General features: G+C 36.3%; 1 protein-coding gene across 1 annotated transcript; it reads left to right on the top strand.

Moving 5' to 3' along the window:
- Positions 1-7,010: 7,010 nt before the first annotated feature.
- Positions 7,011-14,856, top strand: LOC122645668 (wax ester synthase/diacylglycerol acyltransferase 11-like). The gene is made up of 4 exons (XM_043838984.1): positions 7,011-7,851; positions 13,003-13,341; positions 14,273-14,410; positions 14,503-14,856. Exons 1-4 carry the CDS (start codon positions 7,066-7,068, stop codon positions 14,677-14,679), a joined length of 1,440 nt encoding a protein of 479 aa, XP_043694919.1. The 5' UTR covers positions 7,011-7,065; the 3' UTR covers positions 14,680-14,856.
- Positions 14,857-16,158: the final 1,302 nt, after the last annotated feature.

Here is a 16,158-nt window from a genome sequence, read left to right as displayed (position 1 = left end):
TGCTACCGATGGATCTCTAAAGAGGGGTGTACGGTCCTCTATACTGTCGGGCCTTAGAAAGGTGTGGGAGATGGAGGGGGAAAATGAGAGATGGATTGTAGGTAATGGGGTAGACATTAATTTCTGGTTTGATCGGTGGGTTAATGGGCAGAGGATATTTGATGTTATTACACCATTTGTCGCACAACCTAGACTGCTAAAGGACAAGGTGGCTGATTATATAGATGAGGGAGAGTGGTGCTTACTGGTGCTCAGATTGCAAGAATTGCAGGAGATGAGCAATCAGATCAAGCAAATTAAATTGCCAGTAAATGGGTATGATAACAAAAGGGTTTGGACGTTCACAAAGTCAGGGCTGTTCTCTATCAAGTTTGCATGGGAGGAGTTGAGATCCACTGCTTTGAAGCAAGGTTGGGCGAGATTGGTGTGGCAAAAGGGGTTGGCGCCAAGGGCATCGGTGTTTGGCTGGAGACTAATGCATAGGAGCCTTCCTATGGATGAAAATGTTGCTAAACGTGCTGTGCCTGGGGCGTCTCGATGTGAGTTATGCCGAAGAAGCATGGAGTCAAGTCAGCATATTTTTATAGAGTGTGAGTTTACAGCCAGTGTGTGGGCTGAGATCCTATCATTTTTTGAATTGTGTTGGACTGGTTTTCCCTCCATAGAAGAACTGTTCTCATGGTGGAAGAGGAAATAGGCGACTGTGGTGCTCTAAAAAATATGGTCAGCATTGATCATACTTGTGCCATATCATATTTGGATGGAATAGGAGAAGGTTCGAGAATGAGCATCGTAGTCAAGTTGTGGTGGTAAAAGGCGTTTGTAAATACCTAATTGATGTGTCAACCCTAGAGCTGGTGCAAGTTTCCTTGGGGTCAGAGTTGATGCTTGCAAGGATGCTCAGTCTCATGGTAAGTAGGCAGCCTAGGAGGCAGATTATGGAAGCATTTCGGAAGGCCCCGGATCAGGGATGGCTCAAGCTGAATATAGATGGGTGCTCGATAGGGAACCCAGGACAGTCAGGGGCTGAGGGTATTTTCAGAGACCACGATGGGAGGGCCAAGTGCTGCTTTGCAGTCGATTTATTTGGGGGTGGGAACAAATTTCAGGGTAGAAATGGAGGGTCTCCTCAATGGCCTGCACCATGCCAAGATTTTGCAGGTGGATAAACTGTGGATTGAAAGTGATTCGGCTGCTTTGGTTAGTTGCATGGAAAATAACTTGCTTCCTTGGAGTTTCCAACAAAGATGGCGGTTCTACAGTGGATATCTAGAAAGTATTGATTGGAGGATCAGTCATTGCTTCAGAGAAGTTAATGTGGTGGCAGATATGTTAGTGAAGAAGGCGGCTTCTACAAGAATGTCGGATAGCTGGGAGGCAGCTTCGAACTACATCGGTGATGAGCTGAGATGGGACGCAACCTCAGTGCCTAGATACAGATTTCCTAGGTGAGATGGGGGTTAATGTGGTGATTTTTTTCCCTATTGAAGGTCATGCCGGAGGTGGGGAGAGAAGTCCAATGAATTTGATGTGACTCTCATTCTGTACTTGTTCATTATACTCATTTAATACAATTCTTTGCTAATCTTTAGCCAAAAAAAGGAGACCCACCTCAAAATAAAACTTTACTTTTCTTAAGTCCTATGGAAAAATATTGGGTATAAAATCCCAAAATAACATAAAGCTTCAGTCCATAATCCTTCCATCAAAGGCAACTCCTTTGACCTTGACATCTTCAGTCACATCTGTAAAAGTTAATGAATTGAGGAATGAGCTAATGCCCAGTAAAAAATAATATTGTTAATCATGCTCACAATATAACAGTAACATAAGAATTCAATCTCTATTTGCAAGCATGTTTACATTATCATATTGTTTGAGTTAAAATAATACCGCAAGCATACGGGTTAATCGTAGCTACGGGTCGAACACGAGGAGATATACACCACCCTTTTTTACTCACTTTAAAGTAATGCAAAGTGAACCAAATTAAAGTGTTAAATTAAACTAATTAAACTAACAAATTAACACATCCTAACTCACAAGCATTTAACGAATTAAATTGGTGTCCTAACACATATCCATCTAATATATCAAACTAACGCGGATAGGAAGGGATAAATTGCAGCCACACACCACAACCACATAAAAAATATAAAAGAAATAGAGGGAGAGGAAGAAGAAGAATGAGATGGAAGAAGAGAGAATGAGATAGAAGAGAGGGAGAATGAGTTTAAGAGTTTAGAGAGTAAAAGCCTGGATACTTGAACAAACTTTGCATGGCTTCCTCTTCTAAATCTCCAAGTCTTGTCATCAACTTGGGAACTTAGACTAGAAAACTTGAAACTAAACTAGAATTATTACAACCATATTGAAGACATAAAATTAAAGTATGAATCAAAAGCATTACAACCATGGAATTGAAAACATGAAATCAAACTAGAACTTTGAAAGCCAAAAACTACAAGAAGAGAAGAAGAAATTTCACTAATTATTTGAACTAAAAACTGAATTAAAATTAAACTAATACTAACTTAAAAACTGAACTAGAACTAACTTCTTACAACCCAAAGGGCAATGGGTATTTATAGGGGGAAGGAGAGGAGAAGAGATAAGAAGGAAGAGGGAAGAGGTAGGAGAAAGATTCCCTTCTCCTTCCTTTACAATAAAACTTGAACCCCAAGAAAAAAGAAAAAAAAATAGAAAGAGGGAGAGAAAAGAATCCTAGATACATAAACCTTCTATTTATTAAAAAATAACTTTCTAATTTTAACTTGTGCTTCCTTTTCTTTGTAGGTGTCTTCTTCAAGCAATGAGATGAAGGTATCTTTGACTTTTCAACCTTCCATAGATGAGAGAATATCTTTCAAAAGAAATCTATCCCAAGTAGAACTCCAAAAATGCCCTTGAAAAGTTGGAGGAGAGAGAGAGCAAGGGTGATGACTAGGATTCCACTCACAATTAATGAAATATCAAATCTGTCCTTTAAAAAACGTGGAGCATGGGATGCTTATATGGGCCTCACTATTGTATTCTTTGCAAAAAATCACCCAAAATAGACCTAAATTTTGTCCAATTTGGAATTCGGGAGCCCAAGATATCTCAAGTTGAAGTTGGATTGCTCCAGAGCCTTCCAAATGGAATCTTTCGGCTGACAGAAAGATAACTTCTGATAATTATGCTAAGGCCCCTAGAATCCGAACTTCTACTTTACTTTGTCCCCAGCTAATTATCAATAATTACAAATAAACCCCTACCCACGGAAACGGCCGTAACTTCTTCGTTTCAACTCGGAATCAAGTGCCGTTTGAACCGTTGTGAAGCTGACTCGACGGGCTATGCATCCATACTATCAATACCTCAAAATTATGCTAAGGGGCCTACTGTAATCACATTCAAATTTGATTGATTGGCATGATTCTTTCAGTGTTCAATCCAAACTTGATTTTCTTGACTCCTGGGCGCTTCCGGCTATTCTTAGCATCTTTTGCTCCATTTTCACAAGAATTCACCTAAAACCTGAAAAGCACAAGAAAGCACCAAATAACTCTGTCCAATGTGGTAAAATGTATGCTTTATGCCCTAACATTTCACACATAAATGTGCTCATCACATATCATTTGAATCATAAAACGGTTTATCAATCAGAAATCTTCAATCAATAATTCATTTATAATTGAGTCACATTTCATTTCATTTATTCCCATCCTTTTATAGATATAATCTTGGCAACCTTTTTTCTTTTTCTAATCCTATAAGATATCCATCTCATTCATAGGCATGATTGTAATCCATCTAAACTTTAATTCTTTCCTTAATCTATCATTTATCATCTCATTCGTTTCGTTCCTTCACTCTTCTACGTCAGTCATCATTTCAGTTCTATCCTTAACCGTAGCATTCCTTATATTTGGTTTAGTTTCAATTAATACCACCGAAGTGACTTTTGTCAACACCACCATAGTGGCTTGAGTTCATACTTTGAATAATAATTAGTTAATCAATCGTTTGCCATAAATCGTTCAATCATTTGTCAATAAGTAGCGTTTCATTCATTCTATCATTTCTCATTTTATTTCAGTCCTTATTCTTAGCATTCCTTATGTTTGGGTTACTTTCAATCAATACTACCAAAGTGGCTTCCGTTGATCCCACCAAAGTGGCTTCAATCCATAGTATGAATCCTAATTAGTCAATCAGTCGATTACTATAAATCATTCAATCATTCGTCAGTTAGTAGCATTTCATTTGTTTTAACATTTCTCATTTCATTTCAGTCCTTAGCCTTAACATTCCTTATATTTGGTTTACTTTCAGTCAATACCACCGAAGTGGCTTCTGTCGATGCCACCAAAGTGGCTTCTGTCCATACTTTGAATCATAATATCAATCAATCAATCTATAAATTGTTCAATTACTTGTCAATCGATTGCATTTCATTCATTCTATCATTACTCATTTTATTTCAGTCTTTTGTTTATGTTTTTCATACATTTAGCGTGCTTTTAGTCATACCACCAAAGTGGCTCCAGTTAAACCATTGGAGTGGTCCAGTTCCATTGGAGTGGTTTCAATCATACCACCGAAGTGGCTGCAGTCAAACCACTGGAGTGGTTTCAATCATACCACCGAAGTGGCTCTAGTTGCAAACCACTAGAGTAGGTTCAGTCATACCACCAAAGTGGCTCTAGTTATAAACCACTAGAATGAGTTCAGTCATACCGCCGAAGTGGCTTTAGTTACAAACCACTAGAATGGGTTCAGTCATACCACCAAAGTGGCTCTAGTTACAAACCACTAGAATGGGTTCAGTTATACCATTCATTGTACATTATCCATGTTGATTAGTCATCAATTATTACGTCCGTTCATGCGTCATTTCATCTACCTTGATAGGTTATTAATTGCCAAGTTTGACCATTCACAACCGTTCATCGTTTAAACATATAGAAACACCATAATAATAATATCAGAGGTTTTTATATCGTTTAACATCATCTACATGTTTATTCACCATTGCATATTCATTTATGAATCAAGCATAGTAACACATTAGCATAGAATTCATAGGTTCTATACTATTTATCATAATCAATCAATCATATACATTTACGTATATGTTTTAAGTGATAACCATCAATTAACAATACTTCCTTACCAACACTTTTACGTTTCGATCGTCCAATTAAAGTCGATCTTCCAAGAATCCTACAAGAGAATTGGGACTGCATTTAAATCCATTTTTTGTATGCAAGGACTGACCAATGGAGGCAATAAAACCATGCATTTCAAATCTTAAAAATCCCAAAATTTTTCTGTCGGTAGATGCTGTCGGTCTACAGATACAAAAGGTTATCGATCGATCGTCAATCTACCAACACTCCAACCTATATGTCACACCCCTATCCTGATAAGGGATAAAATATTATGAAAGGGTATGACTAGGACAATACCTGTCATCCTAAACCACTACCAGGATCTCGATGCAGTGGCCAACTCATAGTCTTAAACCAATATTAAATTACAGTAATATCAGAGTGCGAAAAGTAAAAGAATATTACATACCAAAAGATTAGAAATAAACTGAAGTGTTTACAATATCAAAAGGGTCAAGTCTAAATGATAAATAATTTAATATATTACACTTCAACCCAAGGGTTAACTAAAAACTAAAACAACAGTAGTATTACCAAATTTATACAACGTAAATGATAGATAAATAATAAAAGATAAAGTTGTGCCCCAAAAGCACAATCCTTAAATGTACGCCCAGCTTCAGAGTCGTAGGTCACCGACTCCGAACTAGGATGAATTACAATTATCATTGTGTGGTTTCATTAGGCTTATAGTTGTAATGAACCGAAGTGTGCACCACTGATTAATTAATAAAGATCAATGTGGATTCGAAATCTGAAGATAGTCTTCTCTCATCGTTTTCTTCTTCTTCATCGATTTTTATTTGTTCATTAGTTCATAGTTTATTTTTTATTGCATTCTAGATAATTATTTTCGAAATCACTTTACATCATCTTAAGTAACTTAGCTTTCCAGTTCCCTGTGGATTCGATCCCTTCTTACCACTATTCTAGTAGTAATTTAGGGTTTATTTTTTATCTCTTAACGACACGATCAATTTTTATATTTTAGAAAAATCCCAGCATTAGAAAATTGAAAAGTGCACCTATCGTCGAAAATCCAGTTTTGTTCTTGAATTTGGGGGGTTGACTTTTTATCTTTTTGAAATTTGATTTTTTAACTATTTTTATTGGATTCAAATATGGGGTATTTACTTACATGATATTAGGCATAAATAAGTGTCTGTTATGATTTCTGGTATAAGTAAGTGTCTGTCCTGGTTGTCCATTAAGTGAAACTCCTATTTGGACTTTATTTTTTACAAAATCTGATAATGTCATTGTGTTTAAATGGCTTAAAATAGACTGAGTACCAAGTTTCAAACCTAAACTAGGTCTAAAATCCACCGAAACCAACATTCGGATTGAAAAAAAAAATATACCAACTCGACCGAGATCTCGCGAAATCTCGAGTTAACTTGGTTTTTCCTAAGGTTGAAATCTGATCGAGTTCCAAGTTTTAGTTCTATGATTCTTAGGGCAAAAAACATTAAGATTGCAACTATTTTTTTTTCCACCAACTTTAGTTACAAACAAGATTTTCTTAATTTTGAATTACTCATTAAAATCTGAAAATTCAATTAGAGTTCTATCATAAATGACCAATATGACATACCAACAATATAAGGCAACAGTCTTTTTTGATTTCTTGGAAGGACTAGTCACTAGACTAGTCACTAGTAGGTCCCTTGAAAGATTATTCCAAGGACTAACTGGTGACTCATCACCCTTCAACAATGTCAGTCTGTGAACCCACAGCCTACCCTTTCTTGTCTAAGACTCTAGAAAGGTGTTCTAGGCATTGAAAAGTTTGTTCAAGTCTTAAATGTTACTCCCACCCAACCATGTTTTAAAAAGGCTACTGTGGTGTGAAGATAAACACATTTCAAGGAGTTTGTAAGATTCATTCATCTCAAGAAAGCAATCTTCAATGGCTTCTAACCAAAGGGTTGAGGTAGAAGATTTCCAAGCTTTCCCACCACTAAGCCCAGTTTCACAGATCATCAATAGCCCTATATTATCCCTATCTGTTATTGCAGTTCTTGAGCTTGAAGATCCATTTGACAAGTCTCAAACAATAGAGCTACTTAGAGACGTACTGGTTCCAACCAATCATAGGTTCTCTTCTATCATTGTCACAGACAAGAAGGGTGTGCAAAGATGGAAAAAAGTTGATGAGCTTAAGATTGAAGAACACATAATCATTCCAACTTTCCCATTAGGGTTATTATCAGTGGATGATTACAATGTTCATTTCAACAACTACTTGTCTGAGATAGCCATGGATCCACTGCCAGTCACTAGGCCTCCATGGGAAGTTCATGTTATTATATACCCAACAAGAAATGGTTCTGGTGGGTCTATTGTGTTCAAGCTGAGCCATGCACTAGGAGATGGTTATGCTTTGATGGGTACAGTTATGTCTTGCCTTAAAAGGGCTGATGATCCTTCAAAGCCTATTTCTCTACCTATGCCATCAGCAAGAGTGGCTGCAGGAGAGATGAGGAGCAAATGGTCAAGAATGGCAAGGTTTGTGTTTATGTGCTGTAACACTGTTTCTGATTTCACTAGAGGGATGTTGCAGGGCTCGGTTTTGGAAGACGATAAGACGGTAATCCGGTCCGCGTTGCCGCGAATGGAGTCTGTGCCGATAGAGATATCATCAGTTAGCTTCTCTGTGGATCAGATACGTTCCATTAAGGCCGAAGTTGGAGCAGTAAGTTCTCAAACTCTTCTTCTTTTGTTTCGGTGCATGTGTGTTTGTGTCGGAAAATTATCTCCTCCAGTTTTCCGCCCGGCTCAGTTATCCAATGCCTCTAATAGGGCGGGGGGGTTTGGATCCCACTCGGGCAGAGTGTTTGGACAGGGGTAGGGTGGTCAATGTGCCCCCCTTGTTAGAGGCACTTGGGGAATTGGGCCGGACAAGGAACTGGAGGGGATAAAGATCCCATGTAAGGGTTGTCAAAACCCAACTTGAATCGACTAAACCCTATACGAGTTTATTGGATCATGTTTCGGATTAGGTTTTTGTGACATGGAAACCAAACCAGATCGCACCAAAACCGATAAGACATCAAACTAACTTAAGAAACTGAGCCAAAACCAAATAAGCTCAAAATTTATAAATACACAAGGGAGGGATTTCGTATATGATCGTGCATGGCGCTCGATTGTGCTTTCAATCGTTGGATGAGCATGATTGTGTGCTATACACGATCTCTTATTTCCATCCAACGGTTTTAGGCATGATCGTTCACCATTCACAGCTGTGCAAGAAACCTTTTGCCAAAACACACAAATTTTCATACGTTTGAATATATATATTTACAGGGCAACCCAAAATCAAACCGATACTAACCCGATAAGAGAAACCGAATCGAAACCGATGGACCATATATTAATCATGTTTTGGACTGCTATTCTCACATCAAAATTCCGTGAAACCAGATCAGAACCGGCCCACCCCTATTTGTGTGTGTGGTTTTGACTTGGGTCATGAATAGAAAGAAACTTCAATAGCAAGTACTTGCCATTTAAAGAGAAACGTGGGTACTTGAATAGAAAATCAGAGGTAAGGTACTCTACATTTAATTTTAGTGAAATCATGGTAAGGGTTTTAAAAAAAACAGAAACCTCACTTTGGTCGTCCTTTAGAAAAATAGAATGTAGTTTCTATAAAATTAGTTCTTGGAAGAAGCTGGACATAAAATATAAATTAAATTAAATATCTATTATTTAAGGATGATTAGAACACAAAAATCGTGAAATTTGGGGGAAGGGGATTTTCCAACATATTTTTATGTTCTACAAATATTGAAAACATTTTCAGCAAATAGAATTTTACTCACAAATTTTTTTGTTTTAGAAAACAAATGGAGCTGAAGAGCAAAACAATTTTTATTTATGGAGAAAGTTTTCTTTCACCATACGGTGAAGGTTCACTACACTGTCTTAGGGTTGGCAAACAAACCCCTATACAGTTTTAACTTTTAATATGTTCCCCAAAAAATACCTTCCCAATACCTCCTTGTGCAAATCTAAAATCACCATGGTGAATGCGTTTCCATTCACTGTAGCTGAAGGAAAAATCTGTACGTTTTTTATATTTGTTATATAAAGAATTATCTTATGCATCTTTCAGTTACAATCTCTTCAAAAGAAAAAAATATTATGAAAAAGAACTAGCGTAATTTACGATCAATTCATTCAATATTTTCTTTTTTAGATGATAAATTATCACATTTAAATTATGTGTCAGATATACTAATACCCCACCCCATTCATCCGGAAATCTTATTGCAAGCCCTTCACATTTGGGTACAAGATACTCCTTCTTTGCATTTATTGTGATTTTTTCTATACGAGTATCGTAATTGGAATAGTCTTATTACTCCAACGAAATGAAAAAAAAAATATTATTATTATTTTTTATATACTTCTTGTAAGACCGAGTTTCTCTTTAGCCATGGTGAATGAGAATCCATTCACCGAGTTGGATTCAGATATGAGCAGGAGGTATCAGAGGGTATTTTGAAAATAAAAAATTAAAACCTAGGAGGGGTTGGCCAACCCTAAGACTATGGAAAAAACTTTAGTCCTTAGTTGTATATAGACTTATCGTATGCATCTTTCAATTCCATAGGCCCAGACTCAAAATAAAATAAAATAAATTTCTAACTTTTTATAAAAGTTGCAACCAGGTCCGGTGGTTTAGGATCTTTTGTAACTCATGTAATATTTCTTTCATATAAACAGAAAGAATGCATAAATTTCTGTGCCTTGTAACTGATGTTATATTTCTTTCCTTAATAACTTGAATATGTTGAACTTGCTGTAAACAAAGACTCTTTCATTGTCTTTATTATTTGTGGTCCTCTTCTCTAGGGCCCACAAATTTTTTTGCTCTTCTTACATATTTGTATAAGGACAATAGATATGCTTCTACCTAAAGTGACAAAAAGGTGATACTATCCATATCAATATGAAAAAGAAAAATCCATCTAGTTCTGTTTCCACCCAAATTTTGGAAGTGTCAATGAGGCACTATAACACAACAATCCATAATCTGTCGATTCAGGGCTTGCCCTGATGGTTCGCTACTCCCTTGGGAGAATTGCATTAGGAGCTTGATCGGTGGTTCGAGTTTCCTCAATGACACCAAGTCCATATTTATTTGCTTTCCAAGAAGTGGAGCCCATCTGGGTACCATATTGATCCTTTGTGGGGCCCTGATGGCCAATAGCCTCTGAATGTTACTTTCCTTTCTATTCTCACAAATTTTCTCCTCTTTCTTCTCTCTTATTAAATATACAACCCCTTTCTCTGTTCTCATTAAATATATTGTTTTCTACCCACTGTTGCCCTAGCATGTAAGATGTCAATATAAATACGACAATAACTCGGAATCAGGCATTGAATTGGTCTTTATTAATTCTGATTCAATTTTGATTAAATCAGTCAGAGATTGTTGAAGACTTTATTAGACATGGTCTAGGTCTAACTCAATCATAATACATTTTTAAGAGATAGGTCAATTAGGACTGTGGTTAATCTCCAATTGGAAATGTTTATTTCTATAAATTTAAATTCAAAATTTAAAGGGGTTTTCTTACTTAAAACTTGTTAGATGTCAAATAATTTGTACCTTTTTCCTCTCTTATTATATAATACATATTTTTTTTTTCAACGAGAGTAACTGTTGTCCGTTTATATTTGTATTCAAAAGATGTGCAAAGACAATGATAGCTTTTGATAATGATATAATGATATAATGATAAGCCACTTTTAATTCCAATTATTTTTTGAAAATTATACATTAGGCAATTAGAAGAAGGTTCAACATTTTTTTATGGACCGAGTGTACCTCCACGATCTCATTCACCAAGGGACGAGAGTGGGTGGGAATGAGTATCAAGAGGGTATTTTAGACTATACTAAATCACTAGGAAGGGTTTGTGAAGCCTATGATGGTGGGTGAACCGTTCTCTATGGGTGGAGGAAAATTTTGTTCTGCTTTTATAATACATGTCTGACAAGATAGTTTCCTCCAAAACTAGAATTTCCAATCATTCTCTTTTGATAAAAGTTTTTGGCAAAATTTTTCTTTCAGATATCAAGATTTAGAAAGAGCCATGCCATCAGAAATTCTGAGCATATATATAAATAAATAAATAAATATTTATTTATATATATATAGTTTTGGTAGAGAAAATAATAATATGTTCATATGAGGCAGTTTAAGTGGTTTTCATAGTCTGCATTTTTTTTAAAGCTTTTTGTTTCTTATGTTGAGACACTGGCAAGATGGAGATGTATTTAGTGTGGTTTAAGCAAGTGGGGCTTGTGAAAGTGATTTTAAGTCTGTCACCACCTACTGTGCAAACTAGAACACAAATGTACGGATTTCCCTACTCGCTATGGTACAGTAGGCTCCACTCTCATAAACATGAGGAATAAATAAGAGTGGTACTTCACTGTAGTTTCTACAAGTGAAGAAGTACACCAATAGTCGTTTTGTCAGTCTGCAACTAGGGGCATAAATGTTACTCAGTAAGGACTATTGTAGGGCCAAAATAAATTAGTCGAAAAAAGGAATCTGTGTGAGAGCATGGCTCCTGTCCCAAGATACATGATGGGGGCGAAATGACTATCCCATGAGAGGTGGAAATCTCATCTTTGTAATGGGTTTTTTGGTATGTTTCTATTAGGGATGTAAACGGATTAGATTTGGTTTGAATAGTCCTATATCCGTATCTGCATCCGATTAATTTTTGGATGGATTCGGATAGTGTTAAACGGATACGGACACAGACATGGATCGGATATTTTATCCGTTTACATGTAAATATAATTTTTCAAATAGCTATAGTCTATCCGTATCCGTATCCGTTTAATTTTCAGACGGATTCGGATAGTGCTAAACGGATACGAACACGGATATAGAAACGAATTTTGACTATTCATTTACATCCTTAGTTTCCATTGACTCTCATGTTGACGTAGGGACTATACTCTCAGACAGAAAACTCTTCTCCCAAATTATTATAGTGGAATGGTAACCCTAATGCTCTTTAATGTTGAGAAGGTTTAGGGTTTTAAAAATTAGATCGGAAGTGATGGAAGCAGCAAAATTAACTTTATGGTCAGTGCCGATCTTGATTAATTCTGATTCTTTCACTTACTAACTCTAACCAAGTTAGGCCTAATCTGATCAAGTCTGACCAATTCCCCAATCATTCCATTGGATTTCAAATGATTTCGATTGAAATTGAATAAGAATGAATGGTGACCAATCTGTACAAAATTTCGAAACCTTGTGCCATTGTTTCAAGGACTAAGTTTTTGTTCAATAATGGTCAATGTGGCATCCATTGACCAAGGCCTTCAATTGGTGTTCATAGGGGGAGGGGGAGGGGGAGGGGGGGGGGGTGGGGGTTGACCATTCATAAAAAGGGGCAGACTTTTATGGCCATTGATCCTTCACCAATCCTTCTTTCACAACCTGGTGAAGGAAAACTTCTTCTTTGCTTCAGTATCAATATCGGTCTGTACTAGTTGTATCAGACGGTTTTGCCCTAAAAATATTGATATTTTATCGTATTTTGATAATTTTACCCTCTTTCAATGTTGTATCATCAATAAGAATGTCGGCCAATACCAATACCCAAAACCCTGCTCGGGAGACTAACCATCAGAGCGACTTGGGGGATGCCTAAAGGCCTCAAGATGAACCCAGCTCAGTTGAACATATATATATATATACACACACACGCACACAAATACATATCTTCTTTTCTTTATTGTTGTTTACTGAGAAAACTGCAACTTTACTTTGCAATACTAATTTGTTGTGGTTATTGATCAACAGACTGTGAATGATGTTGTAATGGGGTTGCTCTATTATGCAATCCAACTTTACATACAAAAGATGGGGCAAAATTCAAGTGGCAGTAGACGTGTGACTGCACTGTGTGTTCAAAACATGAGAAAGTTTAGAGGAGATGAAAGTATTGAAGACATGGTAAAAGGTAAAATATGGGGAAACCAGTTTGGCTTATCTATATTGTCACTTCCCTCAATTAGTGGTGATATAGCAAATATGGATCCCCTTGAATTCATCATCAAAGCAAAGCAGCAGACAAGTAGAAGCAAAAATTCATCAGCTGTTTATTTCGCTTCAAAAATGCTGAACCTAATGAGTTCCAAGGTTTGTTGCCACAACTATCCTTATCTAGCAACATATAAATTTAGGATTTTAGTTGGTATTTTCAACCCTTTTACTAGGGTAGTGGTGACATAGAAGGGTATATGATAAAAGGGTGTACCCAGTGCATGAGGCTCCTGCTACTAAGGGGTTTGGGGAAGGCCATAATGTACATAATTTTATCCCCATTTCGTGTAGAAGCTGTTTTTCAACTTGAACTCGCAACCACTAGGTTGCAATGGAACAACTTTACCGTTGCACACTTTGAGCTCGTCTATGATTGATGCGACCCTTAAAGATGAGTTGGTTGAGAAGAGTCCACCTTTTACCTTATTGGGTCGGGTAAAAAGCCTTTGGCCTTATCCTTAAAGGACTTCTCACCTATTTCATTAGTATAATTTTAATAGAAAATAAACATACTATATGAGCTAAAAAGTGTGTCCAAATTTCTACAAGCATGGTACGAACATTTATTTTGACATAGGGAAGTAGTTTTCTGTCCGGGAGTGTAGCTTGCGCTAGCACTGCCATGTGTTTTTCTCTCTCCTCCTCAAAACAAGAGGCAGAGGTATCTTTTCGATCAAATGGGGAGGAGAGATAGACTCATGGGAGTGCTGGCATAGGCCACACTCTCGGACAGAGAACTTAATCTTGTTAGGTTGGAAAACTTGAACCCTAATTTGACTTGGACTATATATTTTATATCAAGTTGAAATTTGACCAGTGAGATGGATGTGGGATCTTCTATAATATAAACCCATCCACGCCGACCATCTCTTGCCAGATGGCAACTGGTGAACTTTGTAAAGTTCACCAACCCTGATGTATGTTGGCTTTTCCTCTAAAATATTATGTTTATATACACATATATATTACTACTAAGATGGATAAGAATTCTATGACAAAGAAGCTAACTTTGTGATGGATGTTGCAGGGGGCAACTCAGTTCATCCATTCCACCCTTAAGAACACAAGTCTTGTGGTTTCCAATGTGCCTGGTCCAATGCAAAAGGTGGTACTTCTAGACCATGCGCTCAATAGCATATATTTTACTGTGGTTGGCACTCCTCAGGTATATATGTTGACAATCTATATATGATTTAATTGAATTATATATGTTATTTCTTTATACTTGTGTTCTTAATTACTATTTTTGAATGACAGAGTCTATTTTTTACTATAATGAGTTATAATGGAGAGCTTAAACTGGTGGCAAGAACTGAGAAGGGATTTATTGATAGTGAATTGCTACTTTCCTTTATTAAGGAAGCCTTTGAGAAGTTTTATGCCGCAACTCATGGAAAGGATGCAATGGTAGAAAATTCGAAGAATGGATTCTGAGACAGTTGAGAGGAATTAATTAATTGAAGAAACCTGGCCAAATATATTTTTGTAATTCTTCCTCTCTGTTTGTAACTCTAGCAAAACTTGTAGCTAAATTTGACATGTGGCCGCTTATCTGACCACTAATAAGTTTGGTGGTTGATAGGTGGGCTCCATAATTCCTTAATGCTTGTCAAATTCAAACTTAAATACAACTTCTTTTACTACTTTTTTTGGGGAAAAAATCTCTACTTGGTGGTGTTTCCTACGTCGACGTCTCTCCCTTGGGTAGATACCCAGGTGTGCTCACCCATTGGCCTAGACACTTGTGTAGAGGCTATGCGACCAAGTAGAGATCTCTTTTTTTTTTTTTTTTTGATGAAAGAGAGTAAATTTTGACCAAGTAGAGATCTCTTGCCCACTTTCTAATTGCCACATTAATTTTTTGAAGTATATTGTTGACAAAGTAAAGGTTGCTTCATTTTGATCAAGTGGTCATGGGTTCGAGTCTAGAAACAACCTCTCGACAAAAACAGGGATAAGGCTACATGCATTATGACTCTCCCCAGACCTTGTAGTGGCGAGAGCCTTGTACATTGGGTACGCTCTTATATTGCTGACAAAGTATAGTTAAGTGCAACAAACTCAAGTAAATTAGGCTCTCTTTAGTATTATGTATATTAGTTGTTTGTGTAACATATTTACAATTTTGCAGGTGTTTGGTATCATTTCTGCTCCCTATTTTTATTTAAATGAAATTAGAATAACACAGAAACCATTAATGGATCAAGATCCGTTTATGTGTCATCGTAAAAAGTCGTATTTTGTCATTTATGCGGACAACTTTAATGAACACGTGTTCTTATTTGTGAAAACCAGAGGTAATATATATGGGCTTTGAACCCATTTCTTTTTAAAAAAGCTAATTACAATGCTAAGTTTTCATGGTTTGGGCCCATTTCTTGAAAAATATTGTAAAAATTAATTTACACATGTAGTTACCAAATGGTTTCTCATTCTATACTCTATTATGTCTAGAATTACCAAATGGTTTTCAATTTTTATTAATTATTTTTTTAAATCGATCATAAAAAAACAATAAATGATACCAAGATAACCTTAATTAAGTTTTAGGCTAGTCTCACCGGTTGCGGGTCCTTCTAGGACCTGCATCTTGTGAATTATAAAATTAAGGAGAAATTTCCTAGATCCACTTGATAAAAAAGTTAATTACAAGAGTAGTAGCTTTAAAATATATTTACGGTTACTTAGTTTCAATTTTAAAAAGATTTACTCAATCCTTAAAGTTACTTTTTACTCATATTGCTCAAGATGAAAACAAAAGTAAACTTCCTTAAATACCCCAAACTCTTTTCAGCTTCTCTCTCCACATATTTTTTTATTTCTATTTTAAAATTTTTTTATTTAATTCTTTCATTTTTAATGCCATGTGGGATTCACTTCCTTCTCTTTCTCTGAAGAATGCTGCACCATCCC

The sequence above is a fragment of the Telopea speciosissima genome, chromosome 11 (genome assembly GCF_018873765.1).
Source record: "Telopea speciosissima isolate NSW1024214 ecotype Mountain lineage chromosome 11, Tspe_v1, whole genome shotgun sequence".
Taxonomy (NCBI): Eukaryota; Viridiplantae; Streptophyta; class Magnoliopsida; order Proteales; family Proteaceae; genus Telopea; species Telopea speciosissima.
Note: the sequence above shows the minus strand (reverse complement) of the source record. Positions and strands in the feature narration are given on the sequence as shown.